The following is a 27891-nucleotide window of genomic DNA, read 5'->3' as shown; positions in this document are numbered from 1 at the left end:
GCTAAAAGCATAAATCTAAGTTGTTGGGGGTTTTCTCCCCCCCCAAAAGAAATTTAGACTTGCATCACAGTAAAGTTCCTGTGAAAGGAATGAGCACCCATAGCAGCATTTCAAAAACGGTTGAGCTAAACAAAGGCAGAGATTTGGTCACCCTTGGATGGCTTAAAGTCGGTGCGTGCCAGGTGTCAGATCTCAGTATGGCCTGGAACATGCAGTGTTTCTCAGCCTACCTTGAGTATGGCATCCTGTTAATATCTCACGGTACCCGTCGTTGAGTTCAGCAAACACTGGTCTAGACCATTCCCAGATTTTCTTCACATTTCCATTGTTATTGTTGTTCAGTCAATAAGTCATGTCCAGCTTTTTGCGTCCCCACGGACTGCAGCACACCAGGCTCCTCTGTCCTTCGCTGTCTCCTGGAGTTTGCTTAAACTCCTGAGAATCCCAGGGACGGGGAGCCTGGTGGGCTACCGTCTGTGGGGTCGCACAGAGTCAGCCACGACTGAAGCGACTTAGCAGCAGCAGAAGCAGCATGTCCATTGAGTCGGTGATGCTGTTTAACCATCTCATCTTCTGCTGCCCTCTTCTTTCACCTTCAGTCTTTCCCAGCATCAGGATCTTTTGCAAGGAGCTGACTCTTGACGTCAGGTGGCTGCAGTTTTGGAGCTTCAACATCTGTCCTTCCAGTGAATGATCAGGGTTAATTTCCTTTGGGATTGACTGGTTTGATCTCCTTTCTGTCCAAGGGACTCTCAAGAGTCTTCTCCAGCAAAGCATCAATTCTTTCGCACTCAGCCTTCTTTCAGATCCAACTCTCACATCCATACATGACTGCTGGAAAAACCATAGCTTTGACTATATGGACTTTGATTGGCAAAGTGATATCTCTGCTTTTTAATATGTTTTCTAGGTTTTTCATTGCTTTTCTTCCAAGGAGCAAGTGTCTTTTAATTTCATGGCTGCAGTCCTTGTCTGCAGTGGTTTTGGAACCCAAGAAAAGAAAATCTGTCACTATTTCCACTTTCTCCCCTTCTGTTTGCCATGAAATGATGGGGCCAGATGCCATGATCCTATTTTGTTTTTTTTTTTAATGTTGAGTTTTAAGCCAGCTGAATCGTCTTAATTTAAAAGGTAAAGGTAGAATTAGAACCAGATAGTCTTGATTCCTTCAGATCCTTGAAGAAGACTTCAGAGGTATCCTCCTCTCTCTCCTACCCTGACAGGTACTCTGTTTGAATACTTCTGTGGATGAGTAGCTCACAGCCAGTTCTGAGATTAAACAGTTTCTTTCTCATATTGAGCAAAAAGTCTTGTTTCCTGCCAGTGTCTTGCCATTCATCCCACCATTGGTCCCTCTCACATGCATAGCACTTCATATGTTTGAGGGGAGCATTTATTTTCTAGTTTTACATCCAGGGGAAAACTCTCCATATCCTTCAGCTGGTTTTCAGGATATGAATTTTTTTTTTTTTTAATCCTTTCATCAATCCAGTTGCTGTCCTTTAGACATACTTTATTTGGTCAGCCTCCCTCTTAAATTAAGCAACCTAAGATACTATCTCACCGGGACCAAACACAGACATGCTGTTACCTCCCACGGGTGGCACAGCATTCTTTTAACACAGTCTCAGCAGTTGCATCTTGTCATTAACTTGTGAGGAGTTAGGATCAACTTCGTTTCTTTTTTTAATAAGTTTTTGTTGTTGTTTTTCTTCCTATTTTGTTCCCCAAAAAGCTTCATTTAAATTTCAGTAACTGAAGTGATGTAGTCCCACTGCTGCTGCTGCTGCAAAGTCGCTTCAGTCGTGTCCGACTCTGTGCAATCCCATAGATGGAAGCCAACCAGGCTCCCCCATCCCTGGGATTCTCCAGGCAAGAACACTGGAGTGGGTTGCCATTTCCTTCTCCAATGCATGAAAGTGAAAAGTGAAAGTAAAGTTGCTCAGTCGTGTCCAACTCTTATCGACCCCATGGACTGCAGCCTACCAGGCTCCTCCGTCCATGGGATTTTCCAGGCAAGAGTACTGGAGTGGGGTGCCATTGCCTTTTTCAGTAGTCCCACTAGAACCCTTGTATTTACATATGAGTAAACTGGGTCTATATAATTTTTTTTTCTTAGATTTTGTGTGTGTGTGTGTGTGTGTAAAATAGTAATAAACATTACAACAATAATGAAGGAAGCTTGGCAGTTTTTAAGGCCAAGAAAATTCTCAACACCATAATCTTTAACACATTGATTCGTTTTTTTTTTTTAAGTGTCCTGGTGAGAAAGGACGGTCACTAGGCATTGAATCAGGGACTTCCCTGGCACTCCAGTGATTAGGACTCCACACTGCACTGCAGGGGGTGCAGGTTCAATCCCTGGTCAGGCAGCTAAGATCCTGCATGCCCCATGATGCAAAAAAAGAAAAGTAGTGCATCAGATGTTTTGATGAAGTTGAGGTCCTTTCTGTATATAGCATTCCCCTCATTACCAGCTTACTAGCCATGTTAGAAGAAGAAATAAGCTTAGATTGCTAACAACTTTGTGTTAGAAAGTCCACGTCTTCATTTAACTCATGCTTGTATAAATATATACAAATCTTTATAATGTTTTCTTAAAATTTTGTAAGAAATTAGCATATGATTTTCTAATCTGTAGTTTATGGAATCCAGTGCCTTTATCCTTAAAAACTTGTTACTTAGTGTGTAGTTTGGCAGCTACCCTGCTATGCATAAGTTCTGAAAAGGGCAGATTTCTTTAAGACCACAGGATACATTTCTGGTCTTGGAGACTTGAACTTGTTTGAGAAGGTTTAAGAAGTTGCTTGTCAACTTCTCAGCTGTCTTGAGCTTCAGCATTTCCTCTATGAGGCTTGTTCTACTTGTTCTGGTTTCTTCTCCAGTCTCTTTGTTGGGGAAAATGGAGTTAACGTAGGTACGGAGAACCAGCCTCTGCTATCCCACTGTCCTCTGGTAACATTACACTAGCCTCTCCACATTGTAAGTGTGTCTCAGCCTTGTTTTGAAAGTCATGGAAAAGACCCTTTTGTTGCTTATAACTGTAATTTTGGTCAGCTCACCTTATTCTAGTTTTCACCATCTGGGACATACTGTGCCCCTCTCCCCAAGTCTTAGTTGCTGTCTTCCTCTTCTTCTCCCATCTCCTGTGTCTGTCCTCTTAAAACAGGAGTCAGAGGCCCAGCAGGTACCTCCTGTGACCTGACAGCTTTATTTTGGGTGGGGAGGATTTTTCCTCCTTTTTTTCTCATTGGGATCATTCATGATTGATATTTTCATACTCCCGTTACTCCCAAAAAGGAGTTTCTTTTTTTTTTTTTTTTAATTTTATTTTATTTTTAAACTTTACATAACTGTATTAGATTTGCCAAATATCAAAATGAATCCGCCACAGGTTTACATATGTTCCCCATCCTGAACCCTCCTCCCTCCTCCCTCCCCATTCCATCCCTCTGGGTCGTCCCAGTGAGGGTTTGTTATCCTGAAAACTGTTTTGTCCTTTTTTTTCTTTTCCTTTGTGTGTTTGAAATGATCTTTCCTGAAGTCCAGCGTCCACGTAGGTCTGTGCCTGCCTGTCTCTCCGCTGCACTCCCACGGTAACGGGAAAACATGTCTCCTCCCCAGATTGCCATCTCTTCTTGCATTATCCATTTGGAGCAGCATTTGACCTTTCTGAGAAGACAGCTTTTTCAGCACAGCAAATGAAGCCAGGCTCAGCTGTTGGCATTTACCAGAAGTCCCCAGCAAACTGTTGAGTCCCTTTGTGGAGTTGGTGCTCTCTGCCCATGTGTTCGTTTGTGTCAGGAGATCACCACCAGGCCCTTGCATGTGCCCCACAGTCCTTGGAGCATCTCTTGTCATCCTGCTCTTTGATCTTCACCTGGCACTTTCCACTTGGCCAACAGAGTCAGTTCTGACATTTTCTAGGAAGAGATGCTTATCTCAGCCCTCAGGGTTCTTTGCCGTCTTCTCTCTTAAAAGCAGAACACGTCTTTGCCTTGCCTTATCCAGGTACAAATCTCAACTGTGACCATGGAGAAGGGTTAGTACAGTTGACCCTTGAACAGCACGGGGGTTATGGGCACTGACTGACCATGCAGCGGAACATCCGTATGTTACTTTAGAGTTGGCCTTCCCTATGTGTGGATTCAGATGCAGGTTGTATAGTACTGTAGGATGTGCTTGGGCTTCCCAGGTGGCTCAGTGGTAAAGAATCTGCCTGCCAAAGCAGGAGACGTAAGAGACACGGGTTCCATCCCTGGATTGGGAAGATCCTGGAAAAGGAAATGGCACCCACTCCAGTGTTCTTGCCTGGAGAATCCCATGGACAGAGGAGCCTGGCGGGCTACAGCCCATGGGGTCATAAAGAGTCAGACACAACTGAGCGACTAAACAGCAACAGCGTAGTATGTACTTAGAAAAACCCGTGTATAAGTGGAAGTATAAGTGGACCCACACAGTGCAGATCTGTGTTGTTCAAGGGTCCACTGTGCACAGTTTGTACCACTGTCCCTGGTTGGCCTTCGTGACACATTTCTCAGAGACCGACTGACTGCCCTACCCACTGCCTTACAAAAAGCTGTGTTTAGATTTGATCTGGAATTTGCTTTTTTTTTTTTTAATTGGTTTGAAGCCTTCTTAAACTAGAGAATTACCTCCTAAACCTGTTTTCTCTTGTTTGGGGGAATGCTTTGGTTGTGATAACTGGTTTTTAGTATTGGAGGTCTGTCAGGGTAGTCAGCTCTTGTGTTCTCTTATGTTTTGCTTTTTCTTTCTAAATCACCACCTATGATTGGAGAAAGAAATGAGGAGATCTCTATATTCCTGAGACTTTTTGCTTCCCACCTGGATGGTCAGCGATCTTCCAGGAAGACTTCAGCCTGGAGACTGAATCCTCATCTTCCGCATTGCAGGCAGATTCTTTACCTCTGAGCCACCAGGGAAGCCTGCCAGTTGCTTTAACTCTCCAAGAATTGGCAAAAATTGACGAAAGGACAAGTTCAGGCCTTTTTATTTAGTAAGATGAGTTAGTCTCTTAAAACTTTTTTCTACACAAGATTGCTGAAATTAGAAATCCTTTTATAAATGTGTAGAATTGCTTATGGTCAAAATGGGAAATATTACAGAAAAAATAATCATCTTAAAATTGTTTTGTCTGGGGAAATAATACCAAGAAAATGACCTTCTTTACTTGAAAAATCTACTTTCCTAGCAGTGTAGTTTTATTAGAATTTTTTTAACCCGTGAAAATTTTTTTAATGGGCTTGAATAGACATCAGAATTGGTTTGTGTTTTTAATTGATCATCATGTAGCTAGTAAATTTTCTCTCTTCATATTTCTTCTTCCAACTGTTTACATCTGTCATTCATGCTTTCATTGTTTTTTATCTTTGAGTGAGAACTTCACATATAAAAGATGACTTTTCTGTTAGATACTATTAGTTTTAATCACATCTACAGTTATTGTAGTTCTGTCTTATTTTAGGGATAAATGCTTATACTGTTATAAATATATGTATTTTAATGTATCAGAAGCCTATTTAGTATCAAAAATTCATTGAGCTGTATATGCCAATGCTGTGTTAAGCATGGTTCCTGCTTTGAGAGATGAGTTAAGGTGACAAGAGCTTGATTTTGTAAAACAAACAAAAAAAAATTAGTAAAATACAATTAGTAAAAATTAGTAAAATACAATTGAATTTAGTGAATAAGTACAAATTTTTGGCGAGATTTTATGAGACATTTGGATAGCAAAATTCAAAACCAGGTAAGTCTTTTGAAAGTGACTAAACTTTGAAATAAGCTTTGACGGATGGAGTAATTTTGTGTTTATCAACTAGATATTAAATTGTCTTTGTCCGCAGCACCAGAAACTTCTATTGGACTTAAATGCCTTTCTAGTTGGTTTTCTAGGAACTGTTCTGCAGCATTAATGGGCTTCCTGGGTGGTAAAGAATTTGCCTGTCAATGCAGGAGATGCAGGTTCTATTCCTGGTCTGGAAAGACACCCTGGAAACAGAAGTGGCAACCCACTCCAGTATTCTTCCCTGGAGAATCCCATGGACAGAGGAGCTTGGTGGGCTACAGTCCATGGGGTCATAAAGAGTTGGACGCAACGGAACGACTATCCACCAACAATAGCAAGTGCAGCCCTATGTTTCTAATCCTGGCCACTGGTTGACTGAACCCAACAGTAAAACCTTGCATTTACCCACACTGTGTCTTGTTAAATTGGGTTCTTAGATAGTGATCCTAATCCTGTCAAAATATGTATTACCTTTGCCAACTTCATGTCAACTTGGGATTTGATCCCATGCCTTCTGGGTTTTTAAGTAGCTGAGTATCATAGTAAGGACAGAGCTGTGAGCAAAGCACTGATCCTTCTAAACTCAGGACATCCATCCTGGGTGGGAGTGAGGGTTAACATCCATTTCCTGTAGACTTGTGGCTGAATCCATCTATCTTATAGCCACCAGCCCACACTCCCCATTGTGTCCACAGCGCACTTTATCTCATGTTTGGTTGAAGACCATCTGCATCCTGTCAACCGCACTGGCTTGATTTAGCAGTCTGGGTGTTCTGTGACAAAAGGAAGAGAAGTTAGTGTAGTAGGAATAAGAAGTGCCCACCGATTTCTGTGTGTGTGTGTGTGTGTGTGTGTGTGTGTGTGTGTTTAGTTGAAGTTAAACCACAAGTGTCACCAAGAGTAACAGAAACCGTAAGATGAAAGAAAAGTCTTCCTTCTTGGAAATCAACCCATCATTTTTCATTTTCTTGTACAATCTTTGTCCACAGTAGTACATTTTGCATAGCTGTTTTTATATTATGCTAGAGGCTGCTAGGTGTTTTGCTTTTTACATTTGTTATTTACTTTATAAACACACTTCCATTTGGCTACTTAGTAGTCATAATTTGCATTTTAACCTCTGCATAATATCCTGTCAATCTGATATGCTGTAGTTTACTTCCCATCATCCCCACATTGGAAATTCACATTGTTTCCTATTAGAGAAAACATTGCTATGAACCACTGCCTCCTTTGCTAATTCAGAAGAAAAGAAAAAAAGTCAACTTTAATTGCCAAACTTTAGCTCTAAAGATTGTAGAATCTGCAGACTAATCTTACTGCCTAGCCTGGAAGAAGAAAATATGTATTGATACATAAGAATGTATAATGCTACAAAAGAACAAGTGAGGCCCAAATGGTGAAGAGATTATTTTGATCTTAGGATCTCACAGAGTGCTTCGTGGAACAAGTTGTTTTTGAATGGGCTTTAAACAATAGAAAGGATTTGACTGTAAAGTTGGGCTGAGTGTGCTCTGAGTTGGAGAAACTGAGCTCAGAGTGGAAAACCTCACACGTGCTCTGTGGGCGGTGCACGGTTTATCTTGGCTAAGCGTGTAGGGTCCGTGCACTAGGGTCTGGCCGTTTCAGGAGCTGGGGTGTTGGGTTCCTGCCAGGTCATAAAGGGCCTGGAGTACAGGCTGAGACATTTATAGTGTAGTCATTAAAACCAGAGCCCTGATCACAACCAGTCCAGGCCATTAACCTTTCTGTTGCTGGCGTCCATCCTGGAGAATGCCTCTCCCCTGCTGCCTGCTGCCTTGCATACAGTTGGGCGCACAGTGAGTTTCCTTGGAGTGAGTGAACCTACGACTCAGGGTGATGGAGCAGATGCCCAGTCAAGACAGCATCAGAATATGCCCAGTCAGGGGCCACAGGCTCACGAATCCTCGTTGATGCGGCTGCATTTGAGTCCCAGCCGAGCAGCTATAGAGAGGGTCCCTGAGTGCTCCCAAGCTGGACACACCCGTCATGAGCACCAAGTGTATCTGGAAGGTTTTTTTCTTTTTTGTGTGTGGCTGTTTCCCTTTGTTCAGTGATCCATCACTGTGTCCCAGTTTTTTAGTTTTAGCAGAATTAAGATGGAATGGGCCAAATTTACATGATCGATTACATTCAGTTTCAGTTACAATTATTGATCCCATGAAGGAAGGGGAGGAGCTTCTAACCTGCAGTGGGATGGAGTCAGGCGGCTCATCCCCACTGGCCCACCTCTTCATGGTGCATTTGCCCCACTTCACTCATTCTTTCTCCCGCCCTACCCCCTTTGTTTTGGCTATACTTCCATAAACCACCTTAAAACTCCCCTTAGAATGAGGTGGCAGAGTAAATAAAGATGATTAGTTCACCCGCTGGCTAATTCCAGTGAATTTCTTTCCCTCATACGAATTTCAGGCAAATCTTACACAGCCCAGAGGGGAATCTCTAATAAAGACACTAATTGTTCTGCTTTTTTCAAGAGCTTTTCACACTGTTTCTAAAATATTGCTTTTAGTTCTAGATACTGTGTTCTAAAAGCTATGTAAATAAGTTGTATTAATAGTAGTTCAAACAGGAGAGTGGTCAGGATGCAAGAGGAAGGTCATGTCAGAGAAAGCCTGGAGGAGAGAAGGCTGATGCTGTCTTCTAGCGGCTTAAAGGCCCATGGGGTTGTGGGACAGGACCGGAGTGACTTAGCACACCCTCCACCATGGAGATGCCCTGAGGGCCAGTGTCTCAGTAAATGTGGGATCAGAGGTCAAGTGAGAGGCCTGGCTAAGAAATAGAGTCCCAGGCATCCCAGACATAAAGTTAATCATTTAAACCACACCAATGAGAAATGAAGGGGCTCTCTGAAGGGAAAGTTGGTTTGGAGAAGAGCTTGGAGCCTCAAAGAATACTCTTAGGAAGAAATCATACCCTTAAGAATTAGTAGAATGATGGTCAGAGGGCCACAGGTCAGAGGAAAGTAGCCCTAAGATTGTTGAGACGTGTCAGAGTGTTGATCAGTAGTTGCAGAAACTGCAGAGAAGTCACAGAGTGAGGATTGAGGAAAAGACACTTAGGTTGATGAAGAGGTATATGTGTTAGTTGCTTAGTCATGTCCAACTCTCTGCAACCTCACGGATTACAGCCTGCCAGGCTGCTCTGTCCAGTGGATTTCCCAGGAAAGAATACTGGAGTGGGTCGCCATTTCCTTCTCCAGGGGATCTTCCCAACCCAGGGGTCAAACACATGTCTTCCTGTGATGGCAGGGGGTTCTTTACCACTGTGCCACCTGGGGCAATATGAAAATGGCTGAAATTTGAAAAGAAGCAGTTTTAATAGAGCTCAGGGCAGCTGGGTTGAATCCAGCTGTTGAAGACAGAGCACATAGTGAAGAAGCCAGTGTCAGCTCCTTTGGGCACATGGGGAGGGCGGTGCCGGGGCTGGGGGACGGCGTTCCACAGGTTAGAAAAGAGGACAGGTGTCCCTGTCATCGCTGTGGGTGTTTTTAATTTGTTTTTCTGCTAAGCCTAGAGATGGGAAGGCCCATCAGAGTTTTTAAGCTTTTGTTTGTCTTTTTAAGCCTTGTGACACAATGGGTTTCCTGCCATTGGTTTTCCTTTCTCCTTCCTCATCACCACCAGCAGGGGGAAATCTGAGACAGAGAGAAAAGTTTGCCAGGTCAGACAGTTTTGCTCTGTGCACTCAGTTTCTAGTCTAAAAAGTAAACGGTAAGTCAGGGTGGGCGACCTCCACACCAGCTCCCTGCCCAGTTGTTGAGGAGGACAGAGTCCAGGACTCCATGCGGTAGTCCCAGGAGACTGGTACTCTGCTTCACTTCAGTGTCAATTCTCCAGGATAACGTGTTTGTAGACTACTGTGTCCTTAGAAGCATTTTGTCTGAGTGGCTGCTGAAGGTATCCCCGCAGTCCAGCAAGTTCCTCGCCACATGGACTGTAGTACTCAGTCATGTCTGCCTCTGTGACCCCATGGACTCTAGCCCACCAGGCTCCTCTGTCCATGGGATTCTCGAGGCAAGAATACTGGAGTAGGTTGCCATTTCCTCCTCCAGGGGAGCTTCCTGACCCAGGGATTGAACACAGGTCTCCTGCCATAGCAGGGGGGTTCTTCACCACTGAGCCATTGCAAAGCCCAGAAGCCAAAAATTCTTACCAGATGTTAAACATTCCAAACACACAGTTCTCAGGGAATAAAACCCATGTTCTTGTAACACTGAAATATCAGCTTAAATATGAGCGAGCATTTATATATGGCTTTAATTTTTAGTATAAAAATGTCATTGTGCCAGTTGCTTGCTTACTAGGCCCAAATAGCTTGTCATCATTATAATTATCATCATCACATTAATAATGTCTTGTAATTGTGAAAATACTTTTAACATTTATAAAGCCCAGTCACACTAACTCATTGGAATTCATACTCAAAGACAGCCGCTAGTGACAGTGTACCCAGGGTCCTTTTAAAGGTCTCCCTCTTTCCATGCTGTGTGGAGGGGATTGTCTTGGGTAATGCACTTTGGGGTGATTTCACCTTTTGTTACTTGTTTCTAATTTTTCTGTGATTGTCCACGCTTATCCTTTTAAATAATGCTTGGATATTTCCCATGCCTTTGTAAGCCAGAATTACTGGGATCAAAGTTAATCATTAGTAGAGAGTTAAGAGGGTGTAGAAACAGTCGCATCTCGGTGCAGCTCAAGACATGTAACCGGTCAGTGAATTTAAAAGATGTGCGGCTTTGCAGGTCGGGTCTACGCAGTCCTGTCAAAGAGAGAAGGACGAGTGCTGCAGGAGGAGATGAAAGAGGGGACAGACATGTTCATCATCAAGGCCGTGCTGCCCGTGGCTGAGAGCTTCGGCTTTGCCGATGAGATCCGGAAGAGGACCAGTGGCCTGGCCAGCCCACAGCTGGTATTCAGCCACTGGGAGGTAAGAAGCCAAATCCGAGTTCCTTCCTTGTCATCTCAGGCTGTGCTTCCCCACAGGGGGCGCCCCCAGGAGCCAACCACTTCCCAGGCCGGTTGGTCTTACCTGGTCCTGCTTGGTCAAAGCAGATGGCATTTTTTCATCCAGACTGGAAGACCTGAGATTATATGTGCTTTGTAATACACACACACACGTACTCATTTTTTTTTCATTTGATGTAAAATTTAAGAACATGTAATCCTTTTTTTCCCTTCCAAAGATATATTGTAGGTAAGAAAACCACAGATATTTTGAAAATGGAACTTTAATGTTTCTTCTGGGGAAAAAGCACTTCTAACATTTAAAGGCAAACAGTTATGCTTCTTACAAGAGAGAACTTTGAATTATTCCATGTTTCACGTTCCTCAGTCTCCATTATGGAGACTCAGGGCTCCTGTGGGCTTCAGGTGTTGTAGCACAAAATGACTCATCAAAACACATACACTTGGAGAACAAACTTACGGTTACTGGGGGGGACGGGGTAGTCAGGGAGTTTGAGATGGACATGTATGCACTGCTGTATTTCAAATGGATAGCCAACAAGGACCTACTGTATTTCACCTAAATCTGTTGCTAGTCCAAAACACCCAGTTGTGTCTGCTTCTCCTTAAAAAAAGAAAGTTACATTTTTTGTGCTTGATAGAACTAAAGTTAATATTGTTCCAATTTAGGTTACATTTTTTGGTTGTTGGTACAAGCTACATTTTAACAGTGATTTCCTATGAAATTTTTCTTGCTTTTTTGTCTCGAAACTAAATGATGTTTCTATGGCTCTATTGGCTTATGTCTGAGTAGATACCATTGCTGGACTTCATTATGTAGAAAACAGTAGCACAAAACATGTAAGTTATTTGTTAATCCCCATGCTTATGGGTAATAATTTCCCACTCATCTGGACTTATAGCTTTTTGGTTTTGGTTTTTGGCACTCAACTTTTACATAAGAGCACAAACCAGTGAAAAATAGAAGGGATGGATTCATAAAGGCAGCTTCTGAAGAACTATGTCTATGAAGAAGTGAAAGTGTTAGTCAGTCGAGTCTGACTCTTTGCAACCCCATGGACTGAAGTCCACGAGGCTCCTGTCCGTGGGATTCTCCAGGCAAGCATACTGGAGCAGGATAAATATACTACTGACATTCCTAATGAAAAACAGCATTGTCTCACACACGTTCTAGCAACCAGATGTGTGATTATAGGACAGTGCAGCAAAGTGATACTTAGAACAGAAGACTTACTCCACTTCAAAGTAATGACCTTGAGAAATGCAACACTTTCTTCACTTGTGCTACCACTGCTGAAAACAACCTTCAGAACTTAGAGCTCGTGCTTCTGAATGTCTTAAGAGATGACGAGTCCATCTCATTAAGAAGACCTAGATCAACCCTGGTGCAAAAAACTGGGTGACAGGATGTTTGGTCAGAACAGAGTGTAGGTTGAATGATCAGTGGGATTCTCTGTAGATGCAGATGGAAGACACATATTCAGAGCTCTTGAAATGACATCATCATTGAACGAATTCTGTATTGGAATTCGCTTATTCTATTGTTTGTTTAAAATAGTTCATCACCTTATAGTCATTCTTATCCTTGAAAGTGATTCTATAATGCACATATTTTTTTTTTTAAATCTATGAAACTTCTCATCCTTTCCCAACTGGCAAATACATTGTGTATGAAACTGATAAGTCTGCTCTCTGGAAAGAATCCCAAAGCAGAGTGGCTCAGATAAAGCAGAAGGTTCTCTCTTGAGTCCAAGGCTGCCTCTCAGCACTCTGCGTCCACTGGTGGTCTGGAGGGGACGTTCCACCTCCTCCCATCACCCCTGCATTCCAGCCAGTAAGATCCAGGAACAGGCAGAGGGCGTGCTCCAACCCTTTAAGAGGATGCTGCCCAAGTCACTCCCCTTCATCCCACTGCCCAGAACTCATCCAGCATGTCAAGCAAGGCTCCACCTGACAAGGAGGCTAGCAGTGTGGTCTTACCCGGGTCATACTGAGTCTGACTCTACACAACACCATGGACTGTAGCCCACCAAGCTCCTCTGTCCATGAGATTCTCCAGGCAAGAATACTGGAGTGGGTTGCCATTTCCTCCTCCAGGGAATCTTCCCCACACAGGGATCGAACCCACATCTTTTGCGTCTCCTGCCTTGGCAGGTGGTTTCTTTGCCACTAGCACCAGGAGTCAGCACTGACCCATTACTTGTTTTGGTAAATAAAGTATAACCACACCCCTTAATTTGCATATCTTACATGGCTGCTTTCAAGTGGACTCTTGAGACCATGTGGCCCACAGTCTATTTTACCTACTGTCTTGGGCTTTGTAGAAAAGGTGTGACTATCTACCCCTCCCCCCAGAACCTCGGTCGTCTGTATGCCCACCCAAAATACCTATTACCAAAGAAAAAGAGGAGAATAGGTATTTAGGAACAGTTAATATAAAACAGCAAATTTTGACCAAATACGCAGTTTTTGTCGGTACGAAAATCATGATGGTTTCTTCAGTCTTCTTTCTCTCTCAAAATGTGAAAAAAGAGGTGGGGGGTTGAAAGTTAATCTTATATACTTAATAGTAGTTTTTAAAAAATACTAGTTTGGGGCTTAGTTATAGCTTGTTATTACAAATCGATCCTTCAGTAAACAACTGTAGGGGAAGTGTAGTCAAGAAAAGTTAGCTGCAGTTTTGTACCATCCCTCTGTCATCCCCACCTGCCATGGTCCCATTCCCCAAAGCTTCAAATCTTTGAAAGTCTTGAAAATCCATTACACTTAAATGTCACTGATCTGATATTTTCTGGCTGTCTCAGCGCAACCCACCCCCCCCCACCCCTCTCCACCGCCCCCCCCCCCCCCCCCCCCCCCCCCGCCGCCATAGTTAGGTTCAGAAATAGCACAGTTGTCAAGATCTGGCTTCTCACTCCAAGGCACTGTTTTTCATTTGTATTCTACCACACCATATAATTTACAATCAAGAGTTTTTGAGAGAAAGTGCTTCAGAAAAATAGAGAAAATAAAATTACAGGCATTTTCCACGAGGAAACCTTTGAAGTCAGCAGTCTCATAATTTCTCTTTCTATGTTTTACCCTTCTGCAAAAAAAGGAAGAAAAGGAGCTAATAAGGGACACAGAAAGAAATATTACCAGTCAGTGCTGTTCTCCGTGTATGTCAGCATAACCTCGAGTCTCACTGTTTAATACTGAGATTCCCCCGGGGGTGCGCTAAAGGCCGTGCAGGGTAAGGAAGAAGTGATTGCAGTAAACTGAAGACATGTAATTTGGACATGGTATTTCCCACCTGCCAGCCATAATCATAGGGAGAATTGGGCAAAGTATTGAAATAGAGCTCCCAAAGCTTTTTTATTTTCTAGTTTTGTTGTTGTTGTTGTTTTTTAATGCTCAGGGCAACAACTAGCACTTGGGTGCCTTCCTTCCTGTGAGTTAGAAGACGAAGTGCTCTTTAGATTCTGAAGGTGCAAAAAATATCCTCCCCACAGGCACATGAATTCTGGGTGATCCTGTTAGAAGAAAGCACCTTTTCTTCAAAACTGATAGCAAGCTCTGCTCTCCTGCCTCAGAGATGCTTTTCTGTGAGCATCACCTGTACTGTCTTTGGGGTCACCTTGTCATTGCCCACAAAGAAAATTCATAATGACCCTAATGCAGTCAGATGGGGCTGAACCAGGCTAGCCTCTTCCTGACAAAGAGTACTCCATCTCCCCTCTCCTGACAGTTTGTTCGACATGTCAAGGCAAGAACCTAGATACAGGAGGGGTGCAGGTGAAGACAGCAGCTGCCCGTGCAGGACACAGGAAGTGCAGGCAACTGGGCCTGTGTCAGGCGAGTCCCTGGGCAGCAGGAGATGAACACAGACAGCGGCCCCAGAGTCTCGGGAAGCAAACTGAGCAAACTTCAGAAATATGTGCCGAGGGAAAACGGACCCTTCTGAAGCTCCTGGGTCCTGCATTCTTGAAAAAAGGACTCTCTGGTCTTAAACTGGCCAGTCTGAGTCCGCTGTCTCCCAACCAGCCCCTCACTTACTGCTAGAAAAGACTGAGGGCAGGAAGAGAAGGGAGTGGCAGAGGATGAGATGGATGGCATCACCGACTCAATGGACATGAATTTGAGCAAACTCCAGGAGATAGTGAAGGACCGGGGAGCCTGGTGTGCCACAGTTCACGGGGTCGAAAAGAATTGGACACGACTTAGCAACTGAACAACAAAAATGTCTTCACTGCTAAGACCTGTATTCACCACTGAGACCTGCTAAGAACATGTGGCTTCTTTATATTCCACGATGCATTTATCATCCAACTAGTTAGAGGGAGACACTAATGACTGGCTTAGAACTAGTCTCCTACAAGTACAGTGTTTGTGGATGACCACCCAGGTACATGGTCCATTTCCTGACCTTCTTCCCCTTCCCCTCTCTGAGAAAGAGAGGGCCTTCTGTGGGGAGAAGGTGGGGACCTCAGCTCCAGCACGGTGCCCTCTAGAGCCTCAGTGGCCTTGTCCAGCAAGTGGCTTGCCTGGTCCGGTCCCATCTAGCTGCTAGAGCCAGTATGGCGGCACCAAACAGTCTCAGGAATCTTTCCAACAGCCACTGATCCCTGGAAGTCCACACCTGCAGCTGCCTTTGTCCTGCGCCCAGGCTGCTACCAGCCTCTTGGCCACTCCACGCCCTCTCACATGTGGGGGACTTCCAGATCAGCAGCATCACCCCTCGCACTGCTCTGCTACCTTGTCAGATGAGACCTGGAGTGGGCAGGACCCCAGCAACTTGCCGGTCCTAAAAGAAAGTCAACCTTGAGTATTCATTGGAAGGACTGATGCTAATGCTGAAGCTCCAGCATTCTGGCCACCTGATGTGAAGAGGCCACTCATTGGATGGCTTTTCTCTCGTGACCTACTAGTCACTTTCTAGCCACAATCCACTCATTGATGTGGAGAAATATTGAAGGCAGGAGGAGAAGGGGGCAGTGGAGGATGAGATGGCTGGATGGCATCATCAACTAAATGGACATAAATATGAGCAAACTCGGGGAGATAGTGGAGGACAGAGGAGCCTGGCGTGCTGCAGTCCATGGGGTCACAAAGAGTTGGACACGACTTAGTGACTGACTGAACAATAACAGCCGCCTGCCAGTCCTTTGCTAATGGCACCCTTGGAGATGTTGCTAATGCTCTGTGGACATATACCTTGAGGACACCTGAGTCCTCATGTCTAGTACTTCAGCCTAAGGGCACTGTTCTGTGCTTTTACACACTTAACGAGACAGTGATGTGTGGTCTAGTTCTTTTTCACAACTGCCTACTGTTTTATGACTGCTGTTCCCCACCCCCATCTCCTTTATTTCTTGGGGAATTTTTACATGAACTCTCTAGAACTTTGTCTTCAGATTAGCTGTTATCTCTCTCTCTCACTGTTTGTTTTCCTTTTGTTGAGTCTGGCCCCTGTCTTTTGTGGTGCTGGATTTCCTCTTGTCCTCCGAGAGTCACACTGGCAGGGTCACTTGCAGCGGGGCTTCTCTCCTCCTCTGCCCTCCTGAGGGCCGAGGCTCAGGTCAGTCCTTCCCCAGTGTAGACTGTGCAGGACCACACACTCTGCACGGGCTGAGCCTCATCTTCAGAAGGTGATGGCTTTTCTCTTGTGACCTACTAGTCACTTCTAGCCACAAGTTACTCCACCTCCCAAGAAGATGGGGGGGTTCTGGTCCTCACATGCCTGGGGTATGTGGCTTTGGGCCCGTCTATCCTCAGTGGGCAGTAAGAGTCTGGCCCTTATGACCACTCCTGTCTTGGCTCCCTATGGGAAGTGGATAGGGCTTGTACCTCCGTTTATCACTGTGGGCTCTCTTCTCTCCCTTCCTAGTCCACAGAAATTTCCTACTGTTGTATTGAAGAGTGACTATTATAAAATAAATTCTTCTTTCATTTCTGTGTCTTAAACCAAAGAGTATTGGGATTTGAGACCCCTTGAGACATACTACCTCTTTCTGCCCAGTTGGAAAATAAGAAAAAAAGAACAAGACATATGAAAGTCAGAATCTCACTGTCCTTACTGGTAAAGCCGATTTTGTAGAATGTGGTCAGCATGTTGGCAATACTGACCTCCTAATACTGCACTGAATTTTGGAGCAAAAACTCAGAATAGTCAAGAACAGACCCATGTGTTGATCTGTGCTGAGGACAAAGGCGAAATTAATGAAATAACACCTCTACCCAGGGGTATCATACTGTAGGGGAGAGTCTTTCCTATTATATTGTTCAAAAGTAATAGTTTTCTTACTTCCTTAGTGTTCTATAAAAAGGCTCTAAGAGTAAAGACTAATGTGTATATTACAGGCTTCATTGAATCTGCCTCCATTTGTTCATGGTTGTTTATTACCATTTCTAGCAAGCTTACCTCTTCATTGCTTAGCGTTCGTTTCTTAAGCTAAGACTGTATGAATTAGCATTGGGAATAAAAGTATAGTTGTCTAATCTAGCACATTCTGTCACCTTCCTTTACAAGATCATCCCCAGCGACCCCTTCTGGGTACCAACCACCGAGGAGGAGTACCTGCACTTTGGGGAAAAGGCCGATTCCGAGAACCAGGCCCGGAAGTACATGAACGCAGTGCGGAAGCGGAAGGGTCTCTATGTGGAAGAGAAGATTGTGGAGCACGCAGAAAAGCAGAGAACACTCAGCAAGAATAAGTAACCACCCCTGCTGGCTGATCCTTCCCTTTGTAATAAATGAGGAAAGGTCACCCAGGCTTTGATACTGGGAAAATTTCTTTATGCTGCGTCATCTCTGTGCATTCACTTTCAATAAAGTTGATCCGTATAATATTTTACATAGAGCATTCCAGAATTTTTTTGTAATTGATTCTGCTACAAAGCAAGATGTTGTTATAAGCATTGCAGTGGACCCTTCTCCCTTTGTGTGTGCTTCAGTCGTGTCCTACTCTTTGCGACCCTATGGACCGTAGCTTACCAGGCTCCTCTGTCCGTTGTATTTTCCAGGCAAGAATCCTGGAGTGGGTTGCCCTCCTTCTCCCTACCCTGTGTGTAACTGCCCCCAGCAGTAAAACTCAGGCTATGATGAGGGCAGTCTGATGAGTGCTGAGGGCAGGGTGTGCAGACCCTGCTGTGGGGGCTGCATCCTCAACACTGAGCAGCCCACCTCTGCCTGTTGTCAGCGTCACACTTCCAACTGCATCCTCCACTTAAACATATTTTATATGTAGTCTTTGGTTAACAGCATTTAACATCCTTTGAAGAGACCACAAACTTGCAAGACGAGCTACCTTTAGATTAGTTAAACCAAGTCACTTTTACAGCTGATTCATCTTAAGGTTTATTTGTCCATCTAAACAATGTTTTGATGTAATGTTCAATTGTTGGCCTTTAAACCTTCTGTTTTCACATTCCTTCATATATTGCATCACTCATATTTAAACAAATGTTAATTAAATTAACAGACTGGTTCCAAATCAGGAAAGGAGTACGACAAGGCTATATATTGTCACCCTGCTTATATATTGTCACCCTGCTTATTTAACTTATATGCAGAGTACATCATGAGAAACGCTGGGCTGGATGAAGCACAAGCTGGAATCAAGATTGCCAGGAGAAATATCAATCACCTCAAATATGCAGATGACACCACCCTTATGGCAGAAAGTGAAGAAGAACTAAAGAGCCTCCTGATGGAAGTGAAAGAGGAGAGTGAAAAAGTTGGCTTAAAACTCAACATTCAGAGAACTAAGATCATGGCATCTGGTCCCATCACTTCATGACAAATAGATGGGGAAGCAATGGAAACTGACAAACTTTTTTGGGGGCTCCAAAATCACTACAGATGGTGACTGCAGCCATAAAATTAAAAGACACTTGCTCCTTGGAAGAAAAGTTGTGACCAACCTAGACGGCATATTAAAACCAGAGACATTACTTTGCCAACAAAGGTCCATCTAGTCAAAGCTATGGTTTTTCCAGTAGTCACGTATGGATGTGAGAGTTGGACTATAAAGAAAGCTGAGCACCGAAGAACTGATGCTTTTGAACTGTGGTGTTGGAGAAGACTCTTGAGAGTCCCTTGGATTGCAAGGAGATCCAACCAGTCCATCCTAAAGGAAATCAGTCCTGAATATTCATTGGAAAGGCTGATGCTGAAGCTGAAACTCCAATCCTTTGGCCACCTGATGCAAAGAACTGACTCATTGGAAAAGACCCTGATGCTGGGAAGGATTGAAGGCAGGAGAGGGGACAACAGAGGAGGAGATGGATGGCATTACTGACTCGATGGACATGAGTTTGAGTAAACTCCGGGATTTGGTGATGGACAGGGAGTCCTGGCATGCTGCAGTCCATGGGGTTGCAAAGAGTCGGACATGACTGAGTGACTGAACTGAACTGAACTTTTTCTTTAAAAAAAAAAAAAGTAAATTTCTGTAATTCTCTTGGCTGTTTCCTCTTAGCCTTACTGAAGGGTATTATCTTTTATGATGAGATTATTGCCTTTATATAAATGTCTTCCCTAAATCTTCTCAGTTGCCTCATTCAGGGAAATCCCCATATAGGGACAAATGAATCCAGTCAAAAATAGATTTTGTAATTTTTGATGTTTCCCTAATACCTTTTATAGCCACTTAAAAGAAGGATTCTTTTTCAAAATGCATAAAATTATAAGACGACTCGAAATGCTTTTAATGGTTTTTTTGTTTGTTTGTTTGTTTAGGGTTTTTTGTTTTGTTTTGTTTTGTTTTAATACACTAGGTCACTCTTAACACTAGAGCCTTGGCAAATCTGGTCAAGTCTGATTGACCCTGCCTTTGGGGAAAGTGTAGCTAGATATTTCACTGTCTGTCCAAGTTGAACAGATACTGATAATCTGAATTGAGGAGAATTCCACCACATACTGGCTTATCTAAAAACTTGGATAACACGGGAAGAGCTAACACATCGATTTATAGCATTTGTGAATAACATCATTCAAACTGCCAGATGTACCATATAAAGTATTCTTAGACTCTCCACTTTATCAGCAAATGCTGCATTTAATAGAAAAGAGGCACCGCCCCAAGAGAGCTGGAGCGCTCACTGCGCTCTGCGGCCCTGCCAGATGGGCTGGTGTGGGGGGAGGCCGTCAGCTTGATAGATGGCCGCTCTGCCTCCTCCCTGTTTGGGGAGGCAGCAACGAGCAGGGAGGTGACCGCGGGCCACAGGCTGCAGCCAGTCCATCACGTGCGTCATCTGCCGTGCTGTGTAACTCGAAGGGGCTCCAGCCGGGGGTGCCCATCATGTATGACAGCTCAGTGAGGTGTGTGTCTACTTCGTGTCCCTGGGCCACGCTCAGACCCTCACCTGCACGTATGAAATGCAGTGAAAGTGAACCTAGAAGCTGTGATGCTCAGTCATGCACAACTCTTGTGATACCCCGTGGACTGTAGCCCGCCAGGCTCCTCTGTCCGTGGCATTTCCCAGGCAAGAATACTGGAGTGGGTGGCCATTTCCTCCACCAGGGGATCTCCCCACCCAGGGGTCGAACCTGTGTCTCCTGCATTTGCTGGTGAACTCTTTACCACTGGGCTGCCTGAGGAGCCTGAACCAAGTATTTAACCTGTCCCAAGGTGGGATGGGGGTGTTGCTATTCTTACATTGGGCTTAGTCTCTGGCAGTCATTTATAGACGGGGGGGCAATGAGGGTGCCACAAAACCAAGACCCTCACTCCTGGAGGATCCTTGGCATTGAGGTGCTGAGATCTCAGAGGACAGACCTACGGCACCATCAGTCTCTTGGCTTTTCTAAGACAGCCCCAGGGCACAGGTGGGCAAGGGCAGCGAGTCTGGGTGGGTGAAACTTTTCAGTGTGCTCAGTCGCTCCACTGTGTCTGTCTGACTTTTTGCAACCCCATGGACTATAGCCTGCAGGCTCCTCTGTCCATGGGATTTTCCAGGCAGGAACACTGGAGTGGGTTGCCATTTCCTTCTCCAGGGGATCTTCCTGACCCAGGCATCAAGCCCACATCTCCTGGGTTGGCAGGCGGATTCTTTACCACCCAGCACTACTTGGCTTGAGAAGAAATATCTATCTGTTATGACCCCAGGTGTATGGGGGTGTGTGTTGGGGTGCAAGGGGACAGAGGGAGAGAGATCCTCATTGGATCCTCACATGTGCTGTATGAAAAGAGGACCTGGAAGACGTTGCATGGCCCAGGTCCCATATCTCATGCAGCTGCACCTCCTGCTCTGAGTACATCACAAAAGAATTCCAGGGACTGTGGCCTGATTAGTATCAGGGTCAGAGAACTCATCCACAGAAGCCTCATCTTCACTGTAACAGAGGACAAGAGGAAGGTCTTCATATTTATGATATTTTTATCCTGTGCCTCAAACTTAGGTAAACCTACCAGTGTCCAACATTCAAAAATCATTACCTATATTGCTCAGATTTATTGCCAGTGAGTTTAGAGAAATAATTGATTTCAGATCTTAGGTTAACCCATGCCCTTAAAACTGTATAAGAAATATTCCTTCCCTCGAGATGGTTGGATGATATCACTGACTCAATGGACATGAGTTTGAGCAAACTCTGGGAGATGGTGAAGGACAAGGAATCCTGGCGTGCGGCAGTCCACGTGGTCGCAGAGTCAGACACGACTGAGCAACTGAACCTGTCTTAACAACAGTTAAGGCCCAGAGCTCTCCAGCTGAACAGACAAATCCAAGAATAAGAAGGTGTGTCCTTGTGAAGCAATCCAAGTAATCCTTTTTAAGGCAAAAAGCACTTGAGACTTCCGAAACTAGGGGGGAAAATATAAAAATAATAAAAGCCAAGCATTTAGATCAGATTCTAAAAACAGAGGATTATGAATGTCAACCTAAACACACAAACTGGACCATGGAAGTTGACGCTTTCCTTTGATCCTCTTCCACAGACAGAGCCTGTGGCACAGACAACATCTTCTGTCAACTCAGGAATGACCCGTGGGGAGGCCTGTCTGCCCTGCAATTCATGAGAGAGTCACATGCCATGGACTCCAAGAAAGGAAGGGGGCAGGACATACAGAAGGGCTCCCTGCAAAGGCAGAAGTGAAGGGACCAAGACCCTCCCAACCTGGCCAATCCTGGCCCAGGGCTGGAGAGCCAGAGACTTGATCTTGAGTCACGAGGATGACTGAAGACAGTCCCTGTCCTTCACCATCTCCTGGAGTTTACTAATTGGTTATCCCATCCAACCATCTCATCCTCTATTGCTCACTTCCCCTCCTGCCCTCAATCTTTCCCAGCATCAGGGTCTTTTCCAGTGAGTCGGCTTTTTGCATCATGTGGCCAAAGGATTAGAGCTTCAGCATCAGTCCTCCCCATGAATATTCAGGGTTGATTGCCTTTAGGATTGATTGGTTTGATCTCCTTACAGTCCAAGGGACTCTCAAGAGTCTTCTCCAACACCACAAGTTGAAAGCATCAATTCTTCGGCACTCAGCCTTCTTTATGATCCAACTCTCATATCCATACATGACTAGTGGAAAAATCACAGCTTTGAGTAGATGGACCTTTGTCAGCAAAGTGATGTCTCTGCTTTTTAATATGCTGTCTAGGTTTGTCATAGCTTGTGGGACATGCAAAGTCTCGGCCCCCATCTAAGACTTTCTCTGTCAAACTGAGGTGAACTCAGTATGCTGTTTTAACAAGGCCTCCAAGTGATTCAGATGCATACTTAAGTTTGAAAGCAACTGCCATAGAGATTTTAATTACCAGTTATTTAAAATTATACTTTGAAGAGTTCCCTGGTGGTCCAGTTGTTCTGCACTCTCAATGCAGGGTGCCCCAGTTTGATCCCTGGTCAGGGAAGTAGATCCCACATGCCTCAACTAAAAATCCCCTGCGCTGCATCGAAAACCCAGCACAGATAAATAAATTAAAAAGTAATAATAAAGAAAATAAAGCTATACTTTGCACTTTGTGAAAATTTTCTTAACTGCTTTGTGATTTGCAAGCAAAAATGCACGCTATACCTCTTAGGTCTAATTTTAAGTAACATTTGCAAGGCTTCATTTGGATAATTAACTTGCTTCCACCCCATGGTAGATATGGAAACTCTTAAGTCTTTTCAAATGTGTACACTGTTATTTTAGGATTGGGAGGCTAAAGGTCAAAGGAGAGAACTAACCAAAAATAATTCCATTTGAAAAAGAGCATCCATATGGTGTTCATTCTGGACAGAACACTGATGGAGGAAGAAGTTATTTGCCTTTCAAACCTGGTAGGAACAAAGAAAGGGAGGAACAGGCTCAAAGATTTGGGGCACTTATAAAATGTACTCTTAAGGCGAGGAGAACGGATCAAACTGAAAGGTTGTTTGAACATCAGATTTAGATGTTTCTTTTTTTATGTGCCCTAATTCAAAAAAGAAAAAAAAAAAGTGACCTTATGAGATGTCTAGTTATGAATGTTTACTCCCCTTCTTTTATCTTTCTTTTTAAGAGCGACTAGAAAAATCAGAGCTAGGGGAATTTTTCTGTCCAGCAAAGCACATGAGATCATTGAAAACGCACACTTTTAATTTTACAGCCTATCCTTTCCAAATATATTTTCCTTTATTAAAACAACTGCATTTTGAGAATGTCAATGAGAGGTGAATTCATTTGGCTGTTGTCAGAGGCTTTGAAACATTTTAAAATTGCCACCACCACCACCACCACCACACCTTCAATCCTTCAGAATAAATAGAATTTAGCCTTTGAGATGGAATTTGATATAGAAAAAGCGGTGCTTCCTGGTCAAATATTTCTCCAAAGAAGGCAAAAATACCCTCAAATCTGAGATTTTGCCCGGGCTTCTCTCTTGTAGTGATAACTCCCTTCCCTGGAAAGGTTAATGTTTTAAAAAAAAAAAAATTGTTTCTAACTGGAGGATATCTGCTTTACGATATTGTGTCGGTTTCTGCCATGCAGCAACATGAATCAGCCATACATGTATGTGTGTCCCCTCCCACGTGAACCTCCCTCCCACCGCCACCCCCATCCCACCCTGCTAGATTGTCACGGAGCACCGGCTCTGAACTCCCTGCGTCACACAGCAAATTCCCACTGGCTGTCTGTTTTACATATGTATGTATGTTTCAGTGCTGCTCTCAATTCGCCCACCCTCTTCTTCCCCTCTGTCTGTTCTCTATGTCTGCCTCTCCATTGCTGCCCAGCAAGTAGGTTCAGCAGTACCATCTTTCTAGATTCCATATATATGCAGTGCTGTGCTGTGCTTAGTCACTCAGTCATGTCCGACTCTTTGCAACCCCATGAACTGTGGCCCATATATGCGTTAATATATGACATTTGTTTTTCTCTTTCTGACTCACTTCACTTTGCATAATAGGCTCTAGGTTCATCCACCTTATTAGAACTGAGTCAAATGCCTTCCTTTTTATGGCTGAGTAACAGTCCATAGGGTTGCAAGAGTCAGACACGACTTAGTGGCTAAACCACCAACCACCACCAATATTCCATTGTGTATATGTACCACAACTTCCTTATCCATTCATCTTCCATGACCTGGCTATTGTAAATAGTGCTATGATGAACATTGCGGTGCATGTCGTCTTTTTCAATTATGGTTTAGGAAAGATTAATATTTCTTAAGTGATGTGCTGCCTTCATCCAGGCAGGATGGATTACTGTGCTGAGTGCCCTCTTCCTTTTGGTGGTGTTGTATCCGAAAGGCCTCAAAGAGGTGGGCCCTGGTGTCCTGGGGAGAAGACAGTGGCACCCCACTCCAGTACTCTTGCCTAGAAAATCCCATGGATGGAGGAGCCTGGTGGGCTGCAGTCCATGGGGTCGTGAAGAGTCGGACACGACTGAGTGACTTCCCTTTCACTTTTCACTTTCATGCATTGGAGAAGGAAATGGCAACCCACTCCAGTGTTCTTGCCTGGAGAATCCCAGGGATGGGGGAGCCTGGTGGGTTGCCGTCTATGGAGTCACACAAAGTCGGACACGACTGAAGCGACTTAGCAGCAGCAGCAGCTGGTTTCCTGGGGTTTATGGAGTTTTGAGTGAATGGGCTCCTTGGCACCTTGTTCTCCATAGGACCAGACAGGTGCTCCCAAGCTGTAGCTTGGGATGCACTCAGATGGCTTGCAGTAGCTCTGCTCAGGGCTTTCTTGGTGGCTCAGACAGTAAAGAATCCGCTTGCCAATGTGGGAGAGCCAGGTTCGATCCCTGCATCAGGAAGCTCCCCTGGAGAAGGCAATGGCATCCCACTCCAGTATTCTTGACTGGAGAATTCCATGGACAGAGGAGCCTGGTGGGCTACAGTCCATAGGATCTCAAAGAGTCAGACACAACTGAAGCAACTTAGCACAAGGAAAGAAGACAGGAGCAACTCTGAATTCACCGAGGATCTGCATTTCAGATTTGTCCTCCTGAACCCACTGCAGCCTGTAAGTGAACACTGGAATAGCTGCTTTGCTAAATCTCTGAGCCCCCAGAGAGATAAGACTGCACAATTTCCTTCCTCCTGGCCCAAAGGACAGCTGAGGAGAAAGCAAAGACACCTCTCCCACTAACGCCCGTGACACAGCTTAGTCTCAACACCCAGAAGGCTCGAGGGAGCACAGCTCCGTGTTCACCGCTCAAGGGCCCACCTCAGAGACACTCTCAGGGAACTTCAAGAAAAAACTAGGGGCCTCCTTTGTAAGAGCTACAGGTCATATAATGGCAGGTGGGTGAGAGCCAGAGGGGTGGGATTGCATCTGTTTTCCTGTGATGGTGGTCCAAAGAAGCTCCGCTTTGCTATTAATGGTATATTTTCCAAATTTTATGGGCTCTGGGAAAACTCGCACACACAGTGATCACTCATTCTTTTATTAAATGGAGTGAACTTTCATCACCCTCCCTCTGGGTCTTAGCATTATTTACATACAAAAATTAAGGTCTTAGAAAGCAGATGCCCTCGGGACTTCCCTGGTGGTCCAGTGGCTGAGACTCTGAGCTCCCAGTGCAAGGGGCCCAGGGTTCGATCCTTGGTCAGGGAGCTATATTCCACTGCCCCAACTAAAACAGATCCCAGATACTGCTATTAAAGATCCTGTGTGCTGAACCAACACCTGGTGCAGCTGACGAAAAAATACATAAAATTTAAAAAAAGAATGTAGATCTCATATTCCCAAACCCTGCCTCGCAACTGACTCAGGTACATGTTAGTTATTTCTCCATTGACAGATGTTGATCTAAAGTGCCTTGAACATGGATAAATCCCCAAAGGTCACACAGCTAATAAGTGGTTGCAACAGAGCCTCAGACTCAGCCCTTCCAGTTCCTGGGCCTTGGCTCTCAACACAACCCCCCGGGGTGTTGGCACACAGTTCCCCGGATGGAAATGAAAGCCAGAAAATGCCAGAAAGCGCACAGCTAGCAAGGCGCAGTCTGGCAGACCAGGAAGAAGCTGCTGAGAAACATTCAACTTCATCTCTTTCGTAAGAAGCACATTGTTTCCAAGAAATTCACCCAGTCTACTGTTGAGTGGAAAGACTCAAGCTGTTCTGAAAGGCTTTCGATAACAGCTGTGGAATCTACACCCTGTGTTCTCGTGGTCGGCTCAGAGCGGCTGTGGAGGCACAAATGCCCACTTCTGACGTGCGAGCTTGGCTGGGCATGGGGCGAAGGGAACGGCGGTTAAAAGAGTTCACCTCTAGTAGACCCTTTGATGTGGGCTGTGGGTAGAGAGGGAGGAAAGAGAGAGATCAGGACACGGTCCACTGAGAATGAAAGACTGGAGGTGAGATTTGTCCAAAAAGCAACATTTACTGAGTCCCAAACACATGCCAAAGGCTGAGCCAGGCACTCTGGACGTATTGGTGGTCCTAGTTGATGGGGGTGGGGGGTGGGGTGGGGGTCACATTCCAGTTCTCTAGGGTAGGTGTCTTGGAAGGAAGGGATGTAAGCCAAAGCAACCTGACCTCCTGGGGGACCAGAAAAAAGCTTCTATTGAGAAAGTGACCTTGGAACACATCTTGGCCATGAAATTAAGACCCTTGCTCCTTGGAAGGAAAGTTATTAAAAACAGAGATGTCACTTTGCTGACTAAGGTCCATGTAGTCAAAACTATGATTTTTCCAGTAGTCATGTGTGGGTGTGAGAGCTGGACCATAAAGAAGGCTGACTACCAAAGAATTGATGCTTTTGAATTGTGGTGTTGGAGAAGACTCTTGAGAGTCCCTTGGACAGCAAGATCAAACCAGTCCATCCTAAAGGAAATAAACCCTGAATATTCCTTGGAAGGACTGATGCTGAAGCTCCAGTCCTTTGGCCACCTGATGTGACGAGCCAACTCATTGCAACAGCCCCTGATGTTGGGAAAGATTGAGGGCAGGAGGAGATAAGGGCAACAGAGGATGAGATGGTTGGATGGCATCACTGATTCAGTGGACATGAGTTTGAGCAAACTCCAGGAGATGGTGAAGGATAGAGCAAGCTGGCGTGCTGCAGGCCATGGGGTCACAAAGAGTCAGACAGGACTGAGCGACTGAAGGACAGCAACAAGGCCAGGATGGGTGAGGAAATCGTGTTCCAGATCCAACAGTGTTCAAAGGCCCTGTGGCAGGGGGAATATTTGTAGGTCTGAGACTTTAGATGAAGCAGCATGGCCAGAGCAGAGAGAGCTTGGAGGGAAGTGATGCCAGACCCAAAAGTCCATTTGATGAATTTCATCTTTTCCCTAGGTGCAATCAAAATCTCGGAGGATTCTAGACGGGGTGACATGAGCTGACTTACATTTGGTTTTACAAGTGGTCACTCTGGCAGCTCTGTGGAAGTCAGATGGGAAGGACTGTGGTGCCTCGGGCAGAAGGTGACAGCGGTCTGACCTGGGCGGCAACTGTGATTATGAAGAGCATGTCATATTTGAAACAGAGCAAGTCCCCTGATGGCCTTTGCTTCATCTGGTTTTGCTCTTTAGTGAAAGAGGAAGGAAGATCCTCCTGAGAAGTGCATCTGGAGATGATTCTGGTGTCCTGAGAGCAGCAGTGAGGATGGGGTCATGGAAGACGGAAGAGGAGCTGGTGGCAGACTGGCAGCTGCTCAGAGAGCTTGGTGACCGGAAGGGCTCGGTGACCTTTAC

At 44.8% G+C, this 27891-nt stretch overlaps 1 protein-coding gene across 4 annotated transcripts in view; it reads left to right on the top strand.

Annotated features, from left to right (window-relative positions):
• EFL1 (elongation factor like GTPase 1) overlaps nucleotides 1–17627 on the top strand; it is a 112025-nt gene extending 94398 nt beyond the window's left edge. For 3 of the 4 annotated variants that reach the window (XM_055555935.1, XM_055555936.1, XM_055555937.1), the window contains exons 19-20: nucleotides 10572–10756; nucleotides 17303–17627. In XM_055555935.1, coding sequence (XP_055411910.1) covers nucleotides 10572–10756; nucleotides 17303–17491 — 374 coding nt within the window. In that variant the 3' untranslated portion in view covers nucleotides 17492–17627. Of the gene's footprint in view, nucleotides 1–5973; nucleotides 6215–10571; nucleotides 10757–17302 lie in introns of those variants that run through there. The other variant, XM_055555938.1, reaches the window with a different exon arrangement.
• The last annotated feature ends 10264 nt before the right edge of the window (nucleotides 17628–27891 follow it).

This window comes from Bubalus kerabau, chromosome 19, assembly GCF_029407905.1.
Source record: "Bubalus kerabau isolate K-KA32 ecotype Philippines breed swamp buffalo chromosome 19, PCC_UOA_SB_1v2, whole genome shotgun sequence".
Taxonomy (NCBI): Eukaryota; Metazoa; Chordata; class Mammalia; order Artiodactyla; family Bovidae; genus Bubalus; species Bubalus kerabau.
This window is presented reverse-complemented; position numbering and strand designations above follow the sequence as displayed.